The sequence below is a fragment of the Triturus cristatus genome, chromosome 7 (genome assembly GCF_964204655.1).
Source record: "Triturus cristatus chromosome 7, aTriCri1.1, whole genome shotgun sequence".
NCBI classification, from domain to species: Eukaryota; Metazoa; Chordata; class Amphibia; order Caudata; family Salamandridae; genus Triturus; species Triturus cristatus.
In genome coordinates, this window is record NC_140590.1 from 240,696,097 (window position 1) to 240,722,734 (window position 26,638).

The 26,638-nt window shown below is 43.6% G+C and overlaps 1 protein-coding gene across 1 annotated transcript in view; it reads right to left on the minus strand.

Moving 5' to 3' along the window:
• Positions 1–26,638, minus strand: part of LOC146809308 (alpha-tectorin-like) — a 332,591-nt gene that overhangs the window by 154,886 nt on the left and 151,067 nt on the right. Inside the window, exons 7-10 of the mRNA XM_085616115.1 lie at positions 9,179–9,338; positions 6,417–6,826; positions 3,039–3,603; positions 2,022–2,620 (exon numbers count right to left, since the gene is read on the minus strand). Coding sequence (XP_085472241.1) covers positions 2,022–2,620; positions 3,039–3,603; positions 6,417–6,826; positions 9,179–9,338 — 1,734 coding nt within the window. The remainder of the gene's footprint in view (positions 1–2,021; positions 2,621–3,038; positions 3,604–6,416; positions 6,827–9,178; positions 9,339–26,638) is intronic.

Here is a 26,638-nt window from a genome sequence, read left to right on the forward strand (position 1 = left end):
TGGCCTACATGGTGGTACACCCCCTATTCAGGCATAGGGATGGGAACCTCCTAAGTAAATTTCACTTCACAGCGGTAATGCACAAGGCTCTGGGCAGGGCTCCCGACAGCCGCCTTCGGATCACATTCCTTTAGGATTGTGGCAGCAACATCTGCTGCTCAACTGGGGATGTCAGAGGCAGGGATCAAGTCCGTGGATAGGTGGCGGTCTAACGCCTACAGGACATACGTGAGGCCCCAGTTATTATAAAATAAAAAAATAAAAGAAGTGTATGTGATCAATGTGACACCTGACAATGTGATTGTTGCCTCAGCAGGGAGGCGTCCTCAGCTGGTATGGGTTGTAGGCCACTCAAATGTCTCCTGAATGTACACCTGCTGGCTACGAGAAGGCCACAAGCAGAGAGGCAGACCAGTCAACATGTGCGTCTGGTGGTCGGGCCACCCAGGAATGATATTGAACCAGCTTTCAGCAACACTAGAGGGATTGCAGGAGGCGGCCGCATGGCATCCCGACATCTTGATAATCCAGAGGCGGGAACGACCTCGCAGACTTGGGTAGGAAAGATCTCCTTTGCATCATCCAGGCTTACCTGACTGAGAGGGTAACACCACCATCATATGGTCCTAATTGATAACCAGGTTGTTTTGGCATGGAGCACAGTCACATAAGGCTGTCGAAAACTTGAGGAGGAACCAAAAGATCACGGTGAGCAGATTTTCCCAGATCAATGCCCTGGAAAGCATCAGGCACGGCCTCATCAACCCTGGGCGTCCAGGACTATAAGCACAAGACAGGGCCCACCTGTCAGAAGAAGGGATGCAAGTGTTTTGGGCCAACCTATGGGGAGCAATGGCTCTGGCCGGCTACACATAAACAATAATAAGAAACAGGGAGAGCCGCCGGGAGAGGTAAGCCTCCCTTGCGACGTGGCAGATAAGGGGTACAGTTGTTGGTTATGGAGCACACAGACAGGGCGGTGTGTAGGAGGAGGGCCACTCACTTGGGGATGCTTTACGGCAGGGTGAGTAGGCCAGAAAAAGGGGGTTGAAAACAAAGACGGCACTCGCAGCCCAGACATGCCAGTTGACACGGCACAAAAGGGACACACAAGGTAGCGAGTTGGGGCCTAACTCCGGGGAGAGGCTACCCCCCACATGCAATCAGCGCGAAAAAGAATGGAACACTTTATGAGCCCCAAAACTGGCAGGAAGGATTTATGACCCCAGTAACAGGGTGGGATAACAAACTGTCACAGGATGATTTATGACCTGTAAGATGAGAAAATGATTTATGATACTAATGTATGACAGTCCATGATGATGATTTATGGCCAGGGTCATAAAGTTATGACCAGGGCTTTGTATTACGAGAGCTAAAGTTATGTCAAATGCAAATAAAAAGGTGGCCAACATCGATCACAACATAACAACATGTGTTGGCTCATTCATTGCAGGAGCAAATGTAAGGGTTGCATGTAATTTGTAGTGCGCACAGTGCAGGGGTTATTGAAGAGGCTGCCACCCGAGGGGGCCTCACAGGCCGGCGCCATAACAGCCTCTGGGGACCCGGAAAATCCTGTTTGGGCATGTCAGTACGTCCGGAGACAAAGGGGGTGAGGGGGGCTGCCCCCACCCCGCTCAAGAGCTAGCACGCCAAGAAAAGGGTGACAAAACATCTGGCCAATGGGGGACCAGGTATTGGTTTGAATCCCCCAATGGGGGTATCCGCCACCATAACGAGGGGGGTTGGGGGGATTATAAAGCACCGCTCCACCAGCACAATTCATGTCTTTTACCTCAGGGTTGAATGTCATTTCTAGGGAGCACAGTGCAGGGGTTATTGGGGACACAATAAAGCTCCCATTTGGAGTTACTTGCCTTAATGAGTGCCTAATAAATTGTAATACACATATAATTTAAAGCTTCAATTATATTCCAGTCTGAACATTTATTATGAATAACCTATGGTAAAGAAAAAAACACATGGCTGTGAACAGAGTGTAAGAGTTAGCTCCTCACCTGCACTTTATTATCCTGACCGACAACTATCGATATCAGCTCGCTATAGACTCTGATTTCCACAGATCGTGTCCAGGCCACACTGGTGGATGTCCGGTGCTCGTTAACGACTTTAATACTAAAGTCTAATAGATTTCCAGCAGCTCCACAATACCTGCTGAGCGTGGTCTTACAGGTTCCTTGGTAGTCGAATAGGCGTCCATCAAATGAGCTGTAGTGGGGATCCCCTGATGCAGTGCAGATTCCATAGGGTATTGGGTAGCAGCCTCTTACACCATCCACAACTTTGCATTCATCCATAGAACTGCAGCCGTAATCTTCGCACACCATGTCCTGGGCTGCATATCTGCAGGTGCATTTCTGGCTGCAGGTGTCTGTCACAATGACCACGTCCCCCAGGTTGTAGTACTGACCATTCATTCTGCAGCCACACATGTTGATAGGAACACAGACACCACCGCTCAAGATGTAGCCGCTATTGCAGAAGCATCCCTCTCGGCATGGCAGGGTGCAGTACAGATTGGCAGTGGAATCAGAGCAGGTGGATGGGCAAGCCGTGCCACAGGTCTGGTACATACTGTTGGCAGGACAGGAGACACCTGTAAGATAAAAACAGATGCAGTATGGCACAGATGTTTTCCTCCAAGCCAACAAAAGCAAGTCCCATCCCATGTAGTTGAACTGTAATAATGAACTTGACAACTGATTTCATTGCCACGTAGTGGCTGACAATATGGCCATTAACTAAACCGATCAGTTGCCCATATACAGACACATGCATCACACTCAGTAGAAACTGTGATAGTAGATTCTCCTTCCATGGGTTGTGCCACATTTTCAACACAAAATGTTTTGTTTTGCTTAGAAAAATTAAAAGAAAAACTAACAACTATCCCATAAACTTCTCGGCTTATATACAACATGGCACAAATAGCCCATTGTTACTGATATATTTTTAAAAATGTGGACATTTCTGCAATTAAGAACCTCTTTCTCACCCATCTGGTTATCACTTACCACAAAATCCAGAGCTTCGCCACTGCCCAACTGCGATGTTTAATGCCTGGCATCGCTCGGTGTACGCCTGCAAAGCATTGCACAGCGTGGACTGATTCCCTCCAGAGGCGCAGAGATCATAAATGCAGCTAGACACAAAGTTCTCTGGAGAAAGAACTGGAATACAAGATGCAAAGGCACCTGTGGTGAGCCTCATCAAGCCGCAGGAGGCGCTGCCACTGTACAGAGTCTGGGTTTGGCTGGTGCATGTGGGCTCCGTATAGTCCTCACTACAAAGAGCATCGTTATCTGGCACCTTCCAGCTGTTGCCAAAGAGCACCTCAGTGGACGCCTGAGTACCGCTCGGAGTCATGAAGTCATCCGAAGGATTGCCGTTCAAATTCCCACAAAGACCACACGTGGAGTTCGCGTAGTTGGGCAGAAGGGTGACTGTTGTGAGGGAAAAGCCATCGTAGGTCACAACCAGGCCAAAGTCTGTGCTGACGGCCACCGAGAAGCCGGACTGATAAGCCTTTAGGTTTCCACCAAGAAGGGTCACTGGAAGACGAACCTTAATGCCATTTAGCTAAAAGTTAACCGAAACAATTTGTAAGAAGCTTGAGGAAACAAGGCAGGGTGAGATAGTTTAGTAACTCTTCTTCGGACTACTAAACATGGGCAGAATAGATCATTGTTCAATTAATTTCCAAACACATAAGAGAAAAACTGTCAATTTCATATAAAAATAATCTCAATTTACACAATATTCCCCTTGCACGATCGGGTTGTCGATGGAAAAGCCACATAGGAATATTAACCTTTCAGATATAAGCCACATGACTGTGGTTCGGGTGTGTGCTGCTAGAAGAATAGAAAGCCTAGGTGGTAGTCCGTGTTCTGCTGCAACCCCTGATGTGACTATGACAGTGGGAAGACGTCCGTCTGTCTGCAGGTGAAAGAGAGCTGAGGAGGCACCAAGTCAACCAGGTAGGCTATAATGACACTATCTTCCTAAAAGCAGGAAACAAGTCGGGGGTACACACTGGTAGACGGCATCCACCCGCTATTTCCACAACGCTGTCCACCCAGCAAACAGTAGGCCACACTGAAATATGCTGAACTCGTCGCGGTGCAATTTTAAGGCACCAGGGTGGTGAGGTAGCTTTGTTGATTTAAATTTCAGTGGGCACACAACAAAGAGCAAACTTTGAGGGCCAAAAGAACAATTGATGGACAGAATGAAGAACAATGTCATACATTCACCCCAGTACAGAGTTCTGGGCCTAAATCCATTGTTTTTTTGCTCACCATGCCATTCGAGTTTGGACCCAGCCATATGCAAATCAGTCTTGACCCTGCACCCAATGGGAACAGTCCAGCCCGAACTGTCAGGCCAGGTCCTCCCTGGACTGGAAACAAGCATCCTAGGACTGGTTTGGGGCTTTTAGCCCTCATCAGCCAGGATAGCTTGACTCCAGTGACATGGAGAGCACGGGACCCACGTCTGGGCATACCTGTCCCACTCGGGGTGACAAATGCAAAAAGAACAATTGATGGACAGAATGCAGAACAATGTCATACATTCACCCCAGTACAGAGGGTATGCCCAGACGTGGGTCCCTTGCTCACTGTGCCAATGGATTCAAGCTAGCCTGGCTGAAGAAGGGTGACATACCCTGAAACCGGTCCCAGGATGCTTGTTTCCGGTCCAGGGAGGACCTGGGTTGGCAGTTCGGTCTGGACTGTTACCATGGGGCAAGGGGTCAAGACTGATTTGCATATGGCTGGATCCAAACTGGGGTGGTGTAGTGAGCAAAAGAACAATGGATTTAACCCAGATCTTTTGACTGGGGGAGAATAATTGCATTGTCAGCATTCTGTCCATCATTTGTTTGCTGTAACACTTTTCGCCCTAACTGGGATGGGTATGCCCAGACGTGGGTCCCTTGCTCACTGTGCCACTGGATGCAAGCTAGCCTGGTTGAAGAAGGGTGACATACCCTGAAACTGGTCCCAGGATGCTTGTTTCCGGTCCAGGGAGGACCTGGCTTGGCATTTCGGTCTGGACTGTTCCCATGGGCCACGGGGTCAAGACTTATTTGCATATGGCTGGATCCAAACTGGGGTGGTGTAGTGAGCAAAAGAACAATGGATTTAACCCAGATCTTTTGACTGGGGGAGAATGTTTGCAATGTCAGCATTCTGTCCATCATTTGTTTGCTGTAACACTTTTCGCCCTAAGTGGGATGGGTATGCCCAGACGTGGCTCCCTTGCTCACTGTGCCACTGGATTCAAGCTAGCCTGGCTGAAGAAGGGTGACATACCCTGAAACTGGTCCCAGGATGCTTGTTTCCGGTCCAGGGAGGACCTGGCCTGTCAGTTCGGTCTGGACTGTTCCCATGGGCTACGGGGTCAAGACTGATTTGCATGGATTTAACCCAGATCTTTCGACTGGGGGAGAATGTTTGCATTGTCATCATTCTGTCCATCATTTGTTTGCTGTAAAACTTTAAGGGCCATCAGGCCTTTATTTGTTCCACTATGCTGGCTGTGAGCTATCTGAGCCTCACACCTAGGTGCAAATGCAATGGAGGGAAACAAAGGCTCATAGCTTGGTATTACTTCACAGGTACTAAAAAGAGGCATGCTACTTTGATTCAAAACTGGGACTACAGAAAACCGATTTCTCCAGCAAATGTATTACCCTCCAAAGATAGATTACCATTATTATTGTTCATTGAGATTTTCTGGGCACACAAACATCACTGCAGAAGTTGCCTTAAACCCATAAGATATTTTAAAATACAGATTTTGCAACTGATTAGGCAGAATACATTTACTCCCACCTTTCTCCTTGTTGCCAATTTCTTTGTGGCTGAGTTAAAAAAAATAAATGTATAAGTTGAGGCTCACACTTTGCGTCAGGGTTGCATCACTTTTTTGGCACAACCCCAATACAAAATCTAATATGTTACATTTTGTAATGTGCTCAAATGTACTCATGATAGACCTATGAAACACGTGTGAGGTGTTAAGATCTTATGCCACTTCTTGTGATGTCACTTCCTGTTACTTCATAGGTTGTGATGCCACTTACTGTATTGTCCCTTCCTGTGATGTTGCGCTACAATGTCACTTGCATACTGCATAACTTGGTTAGTCCCCCCACTTCTTTTTTTAGGACTTGTGCCCTGCCTAAAAGGATACATTGTTGTATTTGGAGAAGTAAGTATGTGGTGTTAGGTGCTGATTGAGGTGCAGAATGAACCAGACAGCATCATGGGAAGGTACAAAACTGTAAACTTTTCAGATAAACGTTTAGTTGGAAAGTGGTGCAAAGGTTCAGAGGGTTATGTTACACGTTTCAGTAGCTCCTATGGTGAATAGGGGATACTTACATAGACTTCCCCACTCAGGCCTTTGCTCATGACGATTTCATTGCTGTATGTCACTACGCGCACAAGCTTGACCCACGCCACTTCTGCATTTCCACGGTTCTCGTTCTTGGCCTCGACGCGGAAGTAGGTGAGGTTGGAGTTGCTACGGCACAAGTGGGAGAGAAGGTAGGTGCATGTGCCCTGAAAATCGAAGTAGCGTCCATCAAATGAGGTGAAGTGTGGATCCCCGGAGGCCAGGCAGGTCTTCTTGGCCGTGGCCTGGCAGCTGTAGTAATTTGCTACGGGCTTGCAGGTTTCATAGGAAACGCAGGGTTGTTTCTCACAAGTGATTATGCCCATGTCTTGACACTGGCATTTGAAATGGCACAAGGTGGTGTTCCAAAAGGTTGTGCCTGCTCTGAGAAAAGCCCCTGGAATAGAATGAGACATATTAGCATTAAATAAAGTCTCTGTGTCCTGTGTGATATTTCATTAGAATTGACCTCATGTTGTGTTGTGTGGATAGTCACAGAGCTGCTGTCCTGCAAACTTGGCCTTTGTAGTACCTTTTCACTTATACAAGTCACACATTCACCAGAAGACTGTGGGGCTTATTTACTAGCACCTTGCACCGCTGGTACGTCACTTTATCCATATTACATGTGACACACCGGCGGCGCAAGGGGCTTGTAAATAAGCCCCTGTGTTTGCACCAAGCCTTTTCCAGATATACAACTGATTAAGGTGCACTGTGCATACTGCAAAGTATCCTCTATGTAACCGTATATCTGTAGAAACTCTATATGCATATAATAAGGACAGCACCAGATTCACAAAAGAACGTTTGATCATTAAAGTGGTTTTGCAATCAAAAATGACTGGAATTACCATTATTGACATATATTGACAAAAGGTGGTCTGAGTGTTAACCATTCATGTACTCTTGTGTATTTGCTACCTTACATTGGCATGGTATCATACACAAATAAATCTCACACCGTGGATGGTGAGTGGTTTGTGCAAGGAGTTCTTTGCCGTGAAAATTTGTGAAAGCCCACAAACGTCATTTGTGGCCATTCAAAACTTGTTTGTGACTTTTTTTAAACCCTGAAACTCAAGTGAGGGAGTAAAACTTTTTCAAGAGTGATACGAGGACAGAACGTTCCAAACTTCATTGGGGTGCACGTGGAGGTGGTTCTCCATGGAGCAAAAAGGGTTTTCCACCGAGTAGTTCGGAAAAGGAAACATGTACACTTGCATAGCAGCGCTGCCTTACTACAATGTAGAACTGTGCATACAGTTCGACACTGGGAAAATACCAGTACAGAACCGGGGAAAGGACTATACTAGGAAAACAGATAGAAGTCAAGTGACTTTTTCTGGGGTGCGACTGGAAAGATGAAAGTGGCGTATCTCTCCAGGCCTACTCCTAGAACATTTGGAGAATAGGCCAAAGTAGGGAATTTGTGCCCATGCACAGCAATAAATGTACGGATGAAAATGTGTGCATGAGGCATGGCCAACTGCGCCAATGCATGCTAAGTTTTCCATTAGGTGATAAGTGGCAATTAGAAGACCTAAAAGAACAGGATTTAGAGGAGTTTCATCAGGTCATATTATTTTTTTTCTCCTGTTGTTTACCCTGCTGTCATACACCCCCTCCATGTAAATGCCATCTTCATGCACTACACTGGACATCCACAGATATCAAACACCAATGAAGAAGCCTGCCTCCACCACCTAAACTTCCTTGTTCCTCCATGTGCCACACAAACTCCTTCCATTCCTGGTAGATGCACCTTACAAGTGCTTCTTTTTACGAGCATCTTGAATATGATCTGTTTCAGCCATTGCTTCTGTCGCCATGCAAGGTACCGCACTTCACGGCTTTGGGGATGCGGTCTGGATTGATATTAACCCTGGGCGTAGTGGGGCTACGCGGAGGGCAACGGAGGTACGAACAAACTCCGTGGCCCTCCACGTAGCCCCGCTACCCTACCCGCCTTCACCCCCTATATTATTAACAATAAATTACACAAATAATAAGCAAATTTAAACCACTTACCTGAACTGCGGCGTCCCCGGGCTGCCCTCCTCCTCTTCATCGCCATTTCTGCTAATTCTTGCAAAAACTGTGCATGCGCGCGCCCGCGCATGCGCATTTCTCTCATTTCTCACAGTTTTCACTAGAATTAGCAGAAATGGTGATGAAGAGGAGGAGGGCAGCCCGGGAACACCACAGTTCAGGTAAGTGGTATAAATGTACTTATTAGTTGTGTAATTTATTGTTAATCATATAGGGGGGGTGGAGGCTGGGGCTGGCCAACTCCGCTACGCTGCAGAATGTGCAGATATTTGCCTTCTCCACGTTCTCCGCGGAATGCAGTAGAGGCAAATCTCCGCACATTCCGTGGGCGGAGCGGAGGTCTCCGCCCGGGGCTAGTTGATATACAGCTTGTATCTACATTCATACAGTGGAACTAATCTTGCAAAATCTAAGACCACCCTTTTACTGTCACTACCTGGGTCTGCCATCTTGAGAGGAATGAACTGAGGCTAACCTACTTAGGTAAAATAGAAATTTGCCAGTCGGAGCACTCCACATTTACTTAAAAGAGCAGTTTTTCAAGCGATTTGCAATGATTTGGTGCTGCCAGTGGGTGGCATCCTAACACCACTGCCATCCCTCGTCTTTATAAAGTTGCAAGTCTGCAACCCTTTGCCATCTGCTATGTGATATGTAAAATAAGAACACTTAAACCAGCTGATAGAAGCTGTCTCACCATTATACACGCATCCGCCCGCACTCTGAAAGGTGTCCACTTGGAACGCCCACACTCCTGGGGTGTTGACATTACTTGTAGATGCAACATTTAAGATGTCTGGTGTCCTTGATCCTGGGATACTGAAGTAGTGGGAGGAGCCTCCACTGTTAAAGCCAGCCTGTGGGGGGAGGGGGCAGAAAAGCAATCAGTCACCACATGCATATTGGATTCATGCAATGGCCGGATATTGCTTTGCTGGTTGGTGAGGTTTTGCCAAAACATTGACAAGATTTTTATGAATAAGGCAGGCAGGGATAAAAAATATTAGAGCCATTTAATAAGGTTACCAACATTAAAAGAAAAATCAAAGTTATTCTATTAGTGGTAAACTAAGATGCAAAGGACAATGAAATTCGTTTTTTAAAAACTTTGCAAAGGTACGGGGATGTGAAAAGTGTCTTGTACATAACACAGTGGCAGTTTTAATATATTTAATTCTATGCGCTGGCATAGTCGTGATCAATGGACTCTCCCACCAACATACGGATAATGGTCCAGGCACGCTCCTTATGTGCGGACATTAATAACAAGCATTTGCAATGAAATCGATCTCGCCTTTGGGACATTATAAGTATTTAGCTAGGAAGCACATTATTGTGGGTAGAACAACATTTGCTGATGTACTGTGCACGAAGCAGAGAAAAGGGTGCAGTACCAGTGGAGGCTGAAACAGGCAAGAGAGGTGGGGAGGTGGGTGGCAAGTCGACAGACAGATTAGTTAAAATGAAATAAAAAATAAAGAAAACCACTTACCTTGCACTCGCTGCATCTCTGACTCGGCGATACAGCGAACGCAAGGTAAGTGGTTTTATTTATTGTTTTTTTAACTTTAACTAACCCATCGTCTGTCGACGTCCCCCCACCCTACCGCTCTTACCTGTGCCGGCCTCCACTGTGCGGTACACCAGGAAACATCTATTCTTTCCTCGGATGACCAGCGCTTAAAGGTTACTTGTTTCAGACATGTACTAAATGAATGTACTCATAATCTCATTCAATAAAAATGCAGTTTTCAAAAATTAATGCAAGCATTTAGAAACATTTAGTCAGTTACAGGGCATAAAGTAATGAACAAGTGGGCGTACATGCCGGGGTAGAACTCTATTTAGTACATTAGGTGCAGTGGCACCAGGTACCAGGAGTCTTAGGCGGCATCTGAATTACGGTTATGGCTTTATTTTTTATATCCCACCAGTTGAGCAGACACGGGTGACTCGGTGACACCAGCAGCCCCAACAGCAGCGAGCAACCACTTCCAGTTGCACAACATCGAACATCCGTTATAGAAACAGAAGAAAGACTGGCACTTACCGGCAAACAAAAGTGAGGGAAGGGAACACGGCATGCACCATTTTAGACTTCAGTAACAGTGTATTTATTGTGGAGAACCACGAGACACTGTAATGTTTACTCTTTCTGTCAAATATATATTAAATTCACGTTTTTCAACAGAAATAGGGCAAATGCTTAAATATTAAGCATTACTCTCATCAGTGAAAAAGCCTGTTGTATGGCATTTCGGTTCCATACTGGTGTATTATAAATCCTGCAGAGTGTATAATGCCATGATGTATCACAGCAGTGAGCGCAACATCAAATCACCCTAAGACTACACCACAACATGTTAAAGCATGAATCAGAACATAATCTTATAACAAAACATTGTAACACCATAACAAGAAAACATAGCATTGCATTAAAACAACATACGGTCATAGCAGCACAACACTGCAACCCATCATCACGGCATGATTTTATTTATCTTGCATTTAATTAGGTGTTTTGGATAGTGTCAGACACTGGTAACTTCAGACCGCTGGATATGCAGAGTATGAATCAGAAGAGAGTAGATATTTTGGTTTAAGATGGGATGGCCATGGATGAGGGCTGAGGAAGTTAAGAGGCTATTTCAAACACAGGAAACTTATGCATACGAGCCAATAACCGTTAAGATTAACACACTGTGATATACCACAGCAAAACCCAGTCTCACAGTACCACAACACATCATATCGTAACATTATAACAAACGTCAAATCACATCATCACATTAAAACAACATACCATCACACCACAGTAACATATTAATGTAATTACATACGATATTGTAGTATTCTCATAATAGAATGCTATGAGTCAGGTGGGGTTCCAGGTTCCACTTGTGACGGGTGGTTACACTGGCTTGAGACTTCTAGGTTGTGGTTGTCTAAGCTGTTTCTCTTGTATGAAATAAACATACGTGGAAACCCACCTTTGGCTTCATCTCGTCTATACATCATATTGGCGACAAGCGGGATCAAGAGAGAAAGGCGTTCACTTGAAGAGAAGATTTAAGGTATCAAGAATTTTTTTTTTTTTACATAAGTGCGTGTATGCGTGAATGCACACGCACCGGCGGCTGTATCAAAGAGTTGTGCTGTGATTGCACCGGCGGCTGTACTAGTGACTGAATTTAACGAGTGACTTAACTTAACGAGTCAATTCTGTTGTGCAATGCTGACAGGGAGATCGTCAGCTGTTTAGCGCAGAAGTTCAGTAAGCGGACACAATTGTGGAGCTTGTGAGCGAATTTGAATCTCAAGCGTGTAATTGGCCAGTTACGAACAACTTTGAGGTGTGTTGGAATCAAGATTGGCAGCGTTTTGGAACATTATTTTTACCTGGATTGCGCGTGTTCGTAAGGAGTTCAAAAGTATACAACTTACTTGGAACAGACTTGGAATTTCACAGCAAGATTCGGACTCCGCGCACTTTCACGCTCAGCATTGAATGACGGTGAATCGCGCTGAGAACGCACGGAGCATGCCGGGAGCGCGATGACATCACACGCTCTCGGCGGCCATATTGAGTGAGGAACTGGAACAATATCGCGGTCTCTGTATTATTTCTAGGGCGATTTAAAGTGCATTTTCACGAAGAAAAGAAAGGCGAGCACTATTTTCAGTGATTCGCACACCGCTTATGCAAAGACTGTTTTTTTTTTTTTTTTCTCTCTCCTTGGTTTTATTTTGGTTTTGGTATATTTCATGATTGCCAAGCATAAGAAAATATTGCAACAATAAGTTGCATGTATACAACTGTACAACTAACACAATTACAGTAAGGGAATTGTTTTCATTTCATTATGTCGAATATTTCAGCACCCCCACATTTTTTACCCTCTGCAGGCGAGCCCAAGATGGAATGTGATTTATGGTACCCCATGTTTATAGCCTATGTAGAAGTTTTAGAAGAGGATGGTTGTTCCTCCAAAAGAAAATTAGACCTTTTGAGACATTGTTTAGGGGGCCAGGGCATTAAAGAGTTTGATAATCTATCACCTTTAGAGAGTACAGAAGGAATAAATGTGTTCGAGGTCGCAGTTAAAAAAATGAGCATAAGGTTTGGAAAAAAAACTAATGTTGTGATGGAAAGATTTAAATTTTATTCCCGCGCACAAAAAGAAGATGAGTCAATTGAAAATTATGTATCTGCCTTACGTTCATTAGCAGGCTCATGTGCATTTGATACCATTAATTATGAGCAAGTGTTAAGGGATCAAATAATGATGAAGACTAAAAGCAAGAAAATACAAGAACGATTGTGGTTAGGTACTGAATCGTCTTTAAGTGCTGTAGTGAATATTGCCAAGGGTATTGAACAATCTGAGAAATTTGTTAATCAAATCAGAGGTCAACCTCAAGTATGCAATACTAAGGTACAAGATACTGTAGTTGAGGTATCACTTGTAAAAAACCAATCTACAACAAAAAGACCACAATTTGTCAACAGAAAGGATTTTAGTTTTAAGGATAATAAGTTCAACAATAGAAGAAATCCTGTTATATGTTACAGATGTGGCAGTTTTGACCATGTAGGTAACTACAAAGGATGTCCTGCTTGGAGTAAAATTTGTCTCAAGTGCAAGAAAGCAGGCCATTTTGGGAAAATGTGTAGGTCTGTGCAGAAAGTTAACTATGTAACAAATGATGAGGAAGATATTTCCACAGAATTCAATGAATTCAATTTTATCTCTTGTGTGACGGGGAGTAATTGCAAAGGTTTTCCATCTGGTACGATATTAATTGATGGGAAAGAGGTATTAATGATGATCGATTCTTGTCCATGGTACTCCATCATTGGCAAGGATCTGTTTAAAAAATTGTGGGACAGGAAACAATTGTTACCTCCAGATATCAAACCGGGCAGTTATTCAGGGCATAAAATTGAGCTGGAAGGTTTCATTTGGGTAAATTTTGCATTTAAAGGAAAAGAAAGCAAAGGAAAATTGTATGTTGCAACTAAAGGTGTATCCATATTAGGTTGGCCACATCAACAAGAGTTGGGGATCAAATTGGATCCCAATGCCTCGCCACCTGTGTATAGTATTTCTGCAGATAATGAGGCATTTGTTCAAACCATAAAAAGTTTGTATCCCAAAGTATTTCAAGATACGCTTGGGGAGTACATAAATTTCAAACATAAGATTATCCTTAAAGACTCCGCATTACCAGTAAGACACAAGGTCCGGAATGTACCTCTAGCTTACCGCACCAAATTGAAAGACATATTAGCTGATCTTGTGTCTAGGAACGTGATTGAACCAATAGAATCTTCCCCATGGGTTTCTCCGGTGGTTCTTTCTCTCAAGAGCAATGGGGATCTGCGTTTGTGTGTCGAATTACGCAGCCTAAATAAAGAGATTTGGATCAATAGACATCCTTTGCCCAACATACATGAGTTGATCTCAACTCTTTCAGGTGCACGTGTGTTTTCTACGGTGGATTTGGCTAGTGCGTATCACCAAATTGTGTTACACGAGGAGTCCAAATCGTTAACAGCATTTATAACACCCGAAGGCATGTTCCAATTTCTAAGAATGCCTTTTGGGCTAGCTAGTGCGGCTTCAGTTTTTCAGAGGATCATGAAAGAGGTGTTGGAGAATTGTCCGGGTGCGATTGCGTTTCAAGATGATATCTTGATCTTTGGGGGAGATTTCGAGGAACATGATTCTAATTTAAAAAAAGGTTTTAGATGCTATACAAAAGAAAGGTCTAACACTAAAATTCTCTAAATGCAAGTTCAGGGAAAATAGTGTGGAGTATTTAGGCCATGAAATATCAAGCGAAGGAATTAAGCCCAAATTAGACCATGTGCGAAGCGTTTTGAAAGCACCGGCACCTACCACAAAAGAGCAGTTGTTATCCTTCCTAGATTTAACTGAATTTTACAGTAAATTTGTGAAAAACTATTCTTCAAAAGTTTTCCCTTTACGTGAATTATTGAAAAAAAACGCAAAATTCGCCTGGGGTGAGCAACAGAATCTAGCCTTTGGAATTCTAAAAAATGACATCAGCTCTGCACCTTTCTTGAGACCATTCGAGATTGGTGGAGAATGCATAGTAGCTGTGGATGCTAGTAGCACAGGTTTAGGGGCGGTCTTGATGCAAAAGAATTTTGGAGAAGAGTACGTAGTATCTTATGCCTCTAGGTCTCTACGTGGAGCGGAATTCAACTACTCCACAATTGAAAGGGAGTTGCTTGCTTGTACTTGGGCTGCCCAAAACTTTAGACAATTTTTGTGGGGAACAAAGTTTCAATTGAGGACAGACCATAAACCCCTAATCAACATGTTAGCAGCTGGAGGTGGCAGAATGCTTACAGCGCGGTTGGCAAGACTAGCTGCTAAATTGCAAGAATTTCAGTGTTATGTTGTGTATATTCCTGGCCGAATGAATGTACATGCTGATTGTATGTCACGACTTTCTTTGCCTTTGTCTGATATTCAAGAATTAGGTAGGGACAAAGAAGAATGTGACGTAGCATATACCATGGAGGATATTAATCACAGTATGGGTTCGGATAGTATTTCTGAAGAATTGTGGGTAAAAGAAATGTCCAAGGATGTGACACTGAACAGTGTGATAAATTATCTGCGTGTTGGTTGGCCGGAAGAGAGGAAGTTGAATGGAGATATGAGTTTGTTTTTTAAAATTAAGGATGAACTTATGTTCTCACATGGGTTTGTAACTAGGGGTGATAAAATAGTTCCCCCGCAAGGAATCAGAAACAACTTAATCAATTTATCTCATGAAGGTCATATGGGCATGTCCTGCACTAAAAGACGTTTAAGGGAATTTTATTGGTGGCCTTGCCTTGACAACATGGTGGACAAATGGGTTAGAGACTGTGCCCATTGCTCTAAAAGTGACAAGACAGTTAAACCTTTATCGGTGAGTGTTTCTCCGATTGAATATTCACAAGGACCATGGGAAAAACTTGGTATGATATAATAGGCCCTTTGTGTCTTACACCTGTGAAAAATGTTTTTGCTTTAGTTTTGGTAGATTACTTCTCGAAATGGCCAGAAGTCAAAATTGTAGACAAAATTACATCATCTCAAGTTATAGAGTTTCTGGACAATGTTTTTAGTAGAGAAGACTTGCCTTCCGAACTTGTTTCTGACAATGGCCCACAATTCATTAGTAAAGAGCTAGAATTGTTTCTAAATAAATGTGGTATTGTCCATAAGAGAGTGTCAAATTACAATCCTATGGCCAATGGTCAAGTTGAACGGTTTAACAGAGTAGTAAAGGAATCTATACAGCTAGCTATTAAAAGTAACATAGACTGGAGTAAAGCTTTGAGAGCCACTTTGCTTACATATCGAACTTCTCCTCATTCTGTAACGGGTTGCTCTCCATTTGAAATGTTGAGGGGAAGGAAAGCTAGTTCGAAGCTCAGGCCTTGGTGGTTAAAATCTAATGATCTCAAGGATCCTTTGGTGGATCTCAAAGCTGTCAGAGAACGTGTACTAAAATATCAAGACAGAATGCAAAGAGAAAATTGTAAGAATCGATTTTCTAATTATAAAATTAAAGTGGGTGATTTAGTACGTGTCAAGTTTGGGTGTCCAGACAGCAAGTGGTCAAAGTGGTCGGACCCTCTCAAAGTAATGGTGGTTTTTAGCAAAGGTGTCAGAGTACAAGGTGGGAAAATCTGGAACTTTAGACGGGTGTCTATGTATAGGTCTAACAATGGTTTTAGTAAATTGAGTGTTATGCCTCAAAGGGATATAGTTAGTAATGAGAATAGAGATGATTTTCAAAATTTCTTAGATGCTTTTGAGGGCTCTTCTGGACAAGATTTTAGTGTTCCTTCTTCTAATGTTCAAGAAACTTGTGAAGCTACTGTAGATTCAACTGTAATTCCAGGTGATGTACCAACAAGCATTGCTCCTCGTGTGAATCAAAATGTAGTGGGGAAAGTGTGCCTAGACAAAATGATGAGATATCGATTCCAAGAAGGAGTTCCCGCATCAGGAAATTACCGGTTAAAATCAATGATTTTGTTAGATGTTAATTTCACATTTCTAATTTGTAAATTTCATTGATTACACAAATGTTTTTTTTTTTTTTTTAATTTAAAGGGGAAAGGTGTGTAGCATTCTCATTATAGAATGTTATGAGTCAGGTGGGGTTCCAGGTTCCACTCGTGACGGGTGGTTACACTGGCTTGAGACTTCTCGGTTGTGGTTGTCTAAGCTGTTTCTCTTGAATGAAATAAACATACGTGGAAACCCAACTTTGGCTTCATCTCGTCTATACATCAGATATCATGATATAAATTACAGTATTGCGATAAAATATACCTTAACAAAATATACTGTAGCATAATACACAAGAACTCTATGTCTGCATCCCACCACAACAAATCTTAACTTCACAATAGAATTTCATAATACGAAATACCATAACAACATAACACATTCTAACATGCATCCATAACGGCTATCTCTATAATTTGAACCTAGCTGGAAAGCTACTAGGTGCTGTGCAAGAGAGTATAGAAGAGACACACAAGAGGGAGACATGAATATTGGGCAGGGTGGCTCTTTCAGTGAGGCAACACTCATCACATGGGTTGATCACTTGTCCTGCACTTAGCTCAGTGAATGATGTCACATAAGGTCTCCAAACCCAAGCAGACATCATAAAATAAAGCAGCATTCTGGAATGCCTTTTGGTGATTCTTAAAGATACAGGACTTGGCAAAGAGAACCTGGAGGACACGTTTAGCTGCTTCCTATTTGCTTCTGAGGTGCCAGAGAGGGTACGAAGTGGTATAGAGTAGAAACAATAAAATATAACAGATCTACATTTTGGGTATTAAAATGTTTTATTTGCGGTACGTAGAGTTACGTTTTCTGGACAGAATGAACTGAGAAAGTAAGAAGAAAAAGTTTGCACTTATTGAAGAGAGTTGTGTTTTGGTCTCGAGTTGTTTGCACCAGCACTTAAACCCTCAGAATATTTCACACTTGCTGCTTCCTGCTTGGTGTGTGGCCGCCTTGGTGCACTGGGTCATAGCAGCTAGGCGTCCCTGAAGCTGATCGCAAGGATTTATGGAGCGATAGAAATGCATTACAAGCGTTCAGCATGAGCTCTGCTGGCATGAATTACTCCCACGAGCCACGCTCCTCTCGATATGCCGCTGAATAAAAATAAAATAACTAGAAAAATATTTACGCTGTGCTCGCCTCCGCTTGTAAAAAGGTAAACATGTTTAAAATTTACTTGGGGATTTTTGTCTATTTTGAAGGTTGCTGCTCCACTGCAGCGGACTGCAGCGTTAACACACGTGGTATGTAAAGGGGGGGCCGCTGGGCCCTTCCGCCCACATGGCGGTGCGGCGCCCCCCCACCCCTGGCCTCTCGGTGATAGGGGTGCGTCGCGGGTCGATGACGCGCGCGGCGCGCCCCCACCACCGATAGGCTGATGCCTCCCCTGTGACCCGGAAGCAGCTTTACAGCTTCCGGGGCAGGGGGGGCGGGCCGGCTGGACTGGCGACGCCGTGGTGCAGCAGCGCCTTAAAAGGTCCAGGGAGCGAGCTGGGCGCCCTCTTGCCCCTGGCTCGCTCCCCGCATACCTCGTGTGCCCCACGCTCGGGCGTGTAATTTTCTTTTCTTTGTTCCTACCCAGGTTCGCGTCCTCGTGTTAGCGCTTGAAGGAGATAGCAGCGGCGGTTTCGGCGGGAGCAGCCCAGCGACTTGCAGCAGCTGAGGGCGGAGCGGAGTGAGCTTAGAGAACGGCATTGTTTTGATCTGATCGGCGCATAGTCCGGTAAGGTGTGGAGGGGTAGCGGGTGCCGGTCGAGCAGCGAGACAGGCAGGGAGATCGACGCCCGCTTGCATCAGGGTTTTGTCTTTTTGCACGCGTTGGGCCAGATTATGGAACGATTGATTTTCCCTGGTGGGGGGCGAAGCAGGACCCAGCAGGGCAGCCACTGGAGGGGAGACCAATGAGTTAGTGCTTGGTTAAACTGTTAAAGCCGGTTTTTGAAGCATAATTTTGAGACTGGGCTAATTTTTGGCACTATATAAGGGTTTCTGGTTGCTGAACGTTTTGATTGATTACACAAAGTCTTTTGCAAGCTATTAATATTTTGTTTTTTCTAGGAAGCTTGACTGTGGGTTTTTTCCAGTGGCAGACAACAGATCACGGGTCATCGGTGGTAAGGGGAGTGAGGCGGGCCTGCACTTCATTGCTTCTGGGGGGCCGCAGGGCTTGAGACCTTCCTACGAGGGGTTGGCGCTCGCCCACATGCTAAGACTAGCTTGTTGTGATTTGCGGTCACAGTTGCATGGTGCTTACGGCCATCTTCATATCCTCCATCAGAAAGAAGGTACAATTGCCTGGGTTGGCTAGGATTAGATTGCATGGCGTATTGTGGAATATGCCGGGGGCACGAGTTAATAAGAGTGCCCGCATGGAGCAAATGATGCAGACTATGATGCGCAGGATGACGGCGATTGATAGGCGCTTGGTTAAGGTAGATGAGTTAGGTAGGAGTGTGGCAGAAATTAATCAGAGGTTGGATGGGCCTCCTGGTCCGCAAGGCAGGCCAAGAAGGATAATCAACCCACCACAGCCTAGAGGTGATTTTGTCACCCCTCCTAAGAGGGGCAAGTCTAAGAAAACTGCAAGCACAACGCCCAAGAATACAGCTGAGGGGGAGGGAATGCCAGGGGGAGTGCCTAAGGATGCTCCCGTGATGCCCCCAATGGCACCAGCTGGGCCAGCTCCTCTTACGCCAGCATTGCCGGTTGCCCTACCCGTGAACATTGCCCCCGTCGGGGTCCCAACCCCCCCCCGAATAACGTTGTTCCGGTGGAATTGGCATCCCAGATAGCCGCCGTTTTACCCTGGTTACAGTTAGGGGGGGTATTGCCATGCTCTCAAGGTCATTCAGCGGAAGCCTTGAAACTGGTTGAGATGATTAAGTTGGCCAGGGCGGGGGAAGGGGCACCATTGGCACCAATTACTCCCCTAACAGGTTCCGCCAGCGAGCAGACGGCAAAGAAGGATGGTGCTACGTCACAAGGCATTGACAGTGGTAAGGAGGTGGCTTTGCCATTACTTAAGGATGGTGCTATGCCCTCAAGGAAGGAGAATTTGGGGCAGCATGTGTCTCAGGCTGTGAAAGAGATGATCTGCGCGGGCAAATATATCAACATATTCTCCTTGCTGATTGATAGTAGGGAACTTGAATATGCCAAGTCACAAAAGGAATGGATGTTGCCCAGTGAATAGAGAATAGAGTTGGTTAAGTTCAGAGTTGAGGAGACATTTGTTAACTGGATGAGGGCCTTTTCCGTGTTCAGTGCCATTACAGCTGAAAGGTCGCCCAATTTACAAGCAGAAATGGCCTGCTACCAGAGCAGGATTGCCATGTGGAGCAAGACACAAGTGGGGAACGGGTGGAAGGAATATGACATTTCATTCAGGAAAGCTAAAGAATTTAATCCCTCTTTAGCATGGGATATGGTGGATTCCCTGTCATGGTACAATCAGATAAATGGGGGGGCAGCAGCGATGGGGGCAACTGGTGCACAGAAAATATACCCGGCCAAGCCTGTTCCTTGTGTGGGCACCCCTCACACCCCGAGACCTCCTGCAGATTTAAGGGTGGCAACCAGGGCTCCAGGGGGAGAAGGAAACCTGAATAGACAAGAGGAGGGTTTAGTATCACACACCCCCATTGATGTCATGGCAATGATTCCCTGGCTGAACAGATACCCAGATCACGCAGCGGCTAAATTACTTCAGGAGGGATTTTCTTGGGGTTTCAGGATACCGGCAGGAGGGTACACCGGTAAGACTGAGTGCAGGAACCAACTGTCTGTAATGCATAATCAAGGGGTAGTGGCTGCAAAAATTATAAAAGAATTACGCCTGGGTAGGATAGCAGGACCATTTGATGAGGTGCCAGTGCCCAACTTTGTTTGTTCCCCACTTGGTGTTGTCCCTAAAAAAGAGAAAGGCGAATATAGACTCATTCATAATCTCTCAGCCCCAAGGGGGGATCCTTGAATGATGCTATAGATGAGAATGTCTGCAGTGTAAAATATGCCTCTTTTGACCAAGCGGTGGTGTTGCTTAGGGGCCTGGGTTCAGGGGCATTGATGGCCAAGTCTGACATAGAGTCTGCATTTTGTCTTCTCCCTGTGCATCAGGGGGATCACCACCTTTTGGCGTTCAAGTTTGATGGGAAGTATTACATGGACAAATGCATGCCCATGGGTTGTTCGATCTCGTGTGCCTATTTCGAGACGTTCAGTTCCTTCTTGGAATGGGTAATGAGGCAGGCAACCGGGCATCAGCAGGTCATGCACTACCTGGATGACTTTCTCTTCCTGGGCGCGGCTGGGTCTCAGAAGTGTGCACGGGCATTGCAGGAATTTTGCGTGCTCATGCGGGCTCTTGGGGTCCCGCTGGCGCCGGGGAGGACAGTGGGGACAGCTACTTGCTTAGAATTTCTGGGCATTGAAATAGACTCTGTGTGGATGTCGATGTGGATGAATTTGTAAAGTATAAATTACATTTTTGTATTAAATATATGCCCTTATTTAAAATATACTAATTGGAAATATGTTAAATAATATTTAAAAAATATATGAAAACATGTAAAATGTGTCAAAATTATATTCAATGTAAAATTACATTTGAAAATAAACATTATACAAATATCTATAAGATCTGATATATCTGTCTTTTTAAAAAAAAGTATATATTTAATTTACTTACCTTTATAATTACTATTATTTTTATATCAAAATATATTTAACAAAATGTTACACTGTACAACAAATAAAGATTATGAAAATATAAAATATGAAAAATATGTGTGATATTTTTTTATTATACTATATGTTGTGATAATTGTATATACTAATAAGTTGACATTGACTATTCCCACTCCGACATAAACCAACTTGGGGAAGGTGTTGCACACTAAAAGCGTGACATTTACTATTTCTACACCAATGTAAAACAACTTGGGGAATGTGCTGGACACTAAAGAGTTGACATTTACTATTCTCACTCCAATCTAAACCAACTTATAGAATGTGGGGGACACTATAAGGGTCACATTTACTCTTCCCACTCCAGCCTAACCATATTTGGGAAGATGTTGGACACTAAGCGGGTAACATTTACTATTCCCACTCCAATATAAACCAAATTGGTGAAGTTGTTGGACACTAAAGGGGTGACATCACTATTCCCACTGTCTAACCATATTTGGGAAGGTGTTGGACACTAAAGTGGGGAAATTTACTAATCCCCCCTCCTGTCTAACCATATTGAGGAAGTTGTTGGACACTAAAGGGGTGACATTTACAATTCCAACTCCAATCCAAACTCACCTAAGGAAGCTATAAATAACTAAAATCTACAACTCTTGTATGCAATTCTAAATACGACTTTTTACTTGGAATATTCTATTTAAAAATGCACAATACACTACTAATAGTACAGATTATCAAACTTTCAATCAAACAAATCAATAATTTATAAAGGGCGGCAAATCACTGTGTGGGTCTGGAGGCACTATTTCAGTAAATGATTAAATTCAAAAATATTAATATCATAAACCACTATTTTTCAACTACTAACATTTATATACAAATGTAAAATTAAAACAATATATTTATATAGAATATATTTTTATTTAATAATAATGTTTTCAAATGTATAAATAATATTATAAACCATACATAAACTTTGAACTAAATAAATTATAATTATTACAAATTAGTACATTTACTAGATGCATTGTGTAAAGAATTTCTTTAACTTTTACATTAAACATTTTTTTTAATATTTTGTCAAAAAGTTCTAAATTTTTTCGACATTTTAAATAATTTATACAGTTATAACAGGTTCATTTTATAAAATAAACTTAAAATATAATTTATTTGACAGAAAATATGAAAATAAATGTAACTTTTAATAAACAATGTTTTACGAAATATAATTTACATATTTGAAAAAAGTGTAACTTACAAAGAAAAACTTAAATATACATTTTAAAAAAATCTCTCCACCCTTACTCCCTATTACCCCAAAATACTACAACTAAAAATATATTTTCTATAATTAATAAACATACATGAAAACGATTAAACAATAGAAATTTTAAAAATGTATTAAATAAAAAAACTTCTAAAACTCTAAATAAAATACATTATAAACACAAAGATAAAAAAAATTAAGACATTACAAAATATTTTATCCTAAAAAACAAAAATATATCCAAAAATATTTACTGGGTCAATATTTTTAACATTGATATTATAAGCAACACTAGAAAAGCCACAAACACCTCTACCTGGGGTTGCCTTTGCTGGTGCGGTGCCTCTCCCATGCTGGAGAGTGAGAAGCTGATAACGACCAGAAAGTGCTCCCCACATGCTTTACGGCAGAATGAGCCCACTCTTCGGGCTCAGGCACAAACACAAAGGTGCTCACCAAGTGCTAGTCTCCAAACACTCCTCTGGCTGGTTTCTCAGAGCAAAGTTGCAGAACACAGCGCTCAACACAGGCTAACTTTGTAAAAGAAAAGGCAAAGAACAGTCCAGTCCTTCTCCTGCTCCAGACAGTAGCAGCAACTGCAGGCGGACCCAACCCATACACATCAGGGGCAGCACTTCTCACATAGCTCTGCAGGCAGGTTCCTTTTTTTTTTTTTGATTTTATTAGTTTTATTGCAAGCAAATCAGAGACAAAATACAGTTAATATGAATATAAAAACATAATCAGGGCATATATCAATGTAATGCATTATCCAGAGGAACATGGAAAAAAAATCATATCAATCACCAAGAAAAAGAAACAAAAAAAGGGAAAAAAAAACACAAAAAAAATTCTCTCTTTTCTCCCCTTTCCTTCCTTCCTTCCTCCCCCCTTTTCTCCCTCCCTCCCCCTTAGACAGCCAATTCTGCCTGAATCCAATGCAGTACCGGGGCCCATATTTTTTCACCCTGCAATCTTTTTTTACAACTTTTTGCCGCATAAATAGCATGTTCCAAATTGTACTTCGCCAGAAGACGTGCCCTCCATGTATAAAATAACGGAGGGTCTGGGTTTATCCAATCCTGAGTAATACAGGCACGAAAAAGAGACATGCAAATAAAGATCAACGGTTTCCTGTCAACATCCATATTGTCAGATGAGATCCCTATAAGTACCAATTCTGCAGTTAATATAATATTACTATCAAAGATTTTAGACATGAATGTTTGTATTTCAGTAATTATTAACGAAAGACATGGACAATGAAAAAACATATGACATGCGTCAGCTGCTTCAAATGAGCATCTCTTACAGGCCGACCCAGATGTAGCACCCCATTTAAAAAGTTTTTCCGGAGTATGATATAGATCAAATATAACCATATAGTGCTGGGTGCGTGATCTGCCTGTCAATAGGATAGCATTGGCCATATGAATGGAATCTTCCACCGACACATTTGTCATACCCAATTTATGTGCCCAGCGGTCCAGTATTAAAGGGATATCATCCTTACAGAATTCAATTAATTGATTATAGAAGAAGCCAATCCTTCGTTTAGTATATAGAGATTCAATCAAAGATATTTTCTTTAGCCCTGAGCACTCATCAGGTGATAGAGTTTTAAAATAACTATGTAACTGAAAATATTTAAAATAATCAGATTTTGGAACATTAAATTTAATTTGAAGATCTTGAAAAGAAATCATATCATGATTATCCCAAAGATCACCTAAATAGTTAATTCCTAAGTTACTCCATTTTTTCATGACATGATCCCTAAAAATAAATGGAAAAATATGCTTAGATATGAGCGGAGTATATATCATAATTGATTGATCATCACCTGATTTCTTTTGTTCTTCCTATCAGTTCTCCAGTTAGGGCCCCCCTTCCTAATAATGTCTGGGTCCGCTCGTGGAGTAGAGTTGACCCGGCTAACTTATCAGCTCTCTTAAGTGCGTCCTATCCCGTCTTACATGGGCTTTCCACTTCGGCTCAGGTTAATAGCATTGAACAATGGCTCTCCTCAGCCAGCGAGTCCATTGCCCCCTTGAAACGTCTGACGTCCAAGCGAGAGAAAGATGCCAACCTGTGGTTTACCGATGACTTGAAAACCATCAAGTTATCGGTACGCCGTGCTGAGAGGGCTTGGAGGAGAAACTATTGTCCCATCTTAAGAGCCGATTTTACCACCCTTTTTGCTCAATATAAGAATGCCATCTTGGCCGCTAAAACGGCCTATTTCTCCTCCAAGATCCTCACAGCCGAGAACCAACCTAGGGAAATTTTCTCGATTGTTCAGAACCTAGCCTTTTCAGATCGTACCACTCTTAAGCCCTCTCCTTCCCTTGCCCTTTGTCATTCTCTGAACAGCTTTTTCATTGATAAAATTGCTGCCATTAAAGCTAATATCCCTGCACCTTCCCCGTCTTTTGTTGATCCTCAGTGTCCTCCTTCCCAAGGACAACTAAACTCTCTCCCTCTTCTGACTAAGGAATCCTTCACATCCTTAATCCCCCTTGTAAAATCTGGCTCTCCCCTTGACACCTGTCCCGCTCATATACTACGTCACATTTACATTTCTTGCCCTGATCCTCCCCTTCACTTACTGAACAGTTCACTTTCTCAGGGGGTTGTTCCCAACCCCTTGAAATCGGCTATCATTTTACCCATTTTAAAAAAACCTGGCGCAGACCCCTCGATCCCAGCCAACTTTCGCCCCATTTCTCTCCTACCATTTTTGGCGAAGGTGCTCGAGCGCCATGTCACCAGGTCTCTGAGCACCTTTGTGGAAGAAAATGGGGTATTGGCTGCCCGCCAGGCTGGTTTTCGCCCCGCACACTCTACGGAGTCCGTAGTTCTTTCGGTCCTTGACAACCTCAGGGAGGGGAGGGACACCAATCAATTCCAGGCATTGGTCCTCCTCGATCTCTCTGCCGCCTTCGACACGGTGGACCATACCATCTTACTCTCCCGTGTCGCGGCGGCGGGGATCGGGGGTACGGCCCTGATTTGGTTGTCCTCCTTCCTGAGGGACCGCACCCAGGCAGTTCGCCTGGGTGACTTTACTGCGGACTTTCGGAAAGTTCTGTGCGGGGTCCCCCAAGGGTCCTCCCTTTCACCTCTTCTGTTTAATCTTTACATTTCTCCCCTCATTTTTTCTTTACAACAAATGGAGGTCTCCGTATATAACTATGCGGATGACCTCCAACTTGTCTTCAATCTGTCCTCTTCTTCTGCTTCTATCTCTAATTTCCAGTCTACTATGATTTTCATCAGGGACTGGATGGATTTCAACCACCTGAAACTCAACCCTGATAAGACCGAGTTGGTGTTGACGGGTGGTTGTTCCAGTCCCTGGTCTTCACTCTTTTGGCCCCCTTCCCTTGGTCCCTCTCCGGTCCCCTCTACTTCGGTCAAAACCCTTGGTATTAAACTCAACTCTCACCTTACCCTCCACTCCCAGGTTAGTTCTGTGGTTTCTTCCTCTTTTTTGTCTCTTCGTACCATCCGCAGGGTCTCTCGATTTTTCACCTTTGAGGCCTTGAAGTTGATCGTCCTTGCGATGGTCATCTCCCGCCTGGATTATGGCAACGCCCTATATGCAGGTATACCTGCATATAGTCTCAGGCGGTTGCAGATGATCCAAAACCAGGCGGCTCGGCTGGTCTTTAACCTTCCTAAATCCTCACATGTCACCCCCCTGCTGAAACTTTTACATTGGCTTCCGGTCCGGGAACGCATCCAATTCAAGCTTGCATCTATCACTTACCAGGCTCGATTGGGTACGGCCCCTGCATTTATTTCCTCGGAGATTATCCCCTACTTGCCAACTAGGGAGCTCCGATCTTCTTCCCAATCCCTCCTGATAGTTCCCCGGTTTCGCCGGAAAAAGTGGGGGGGCTCAAAATTTGCGACTCTTGCCCCAATCCTTTGGAACTCATTACCCCTTGATCTCAGATCCCTAACCCTATACTCCCAGTTTCGAAAGAAACTTAAAGCCTACTTCTTTAGCAAAATCTTCATTTAATCCTCTGTTACCCGACCTCCTTTCCTTGTCTAGAGGAGATCTGCCAGTTTA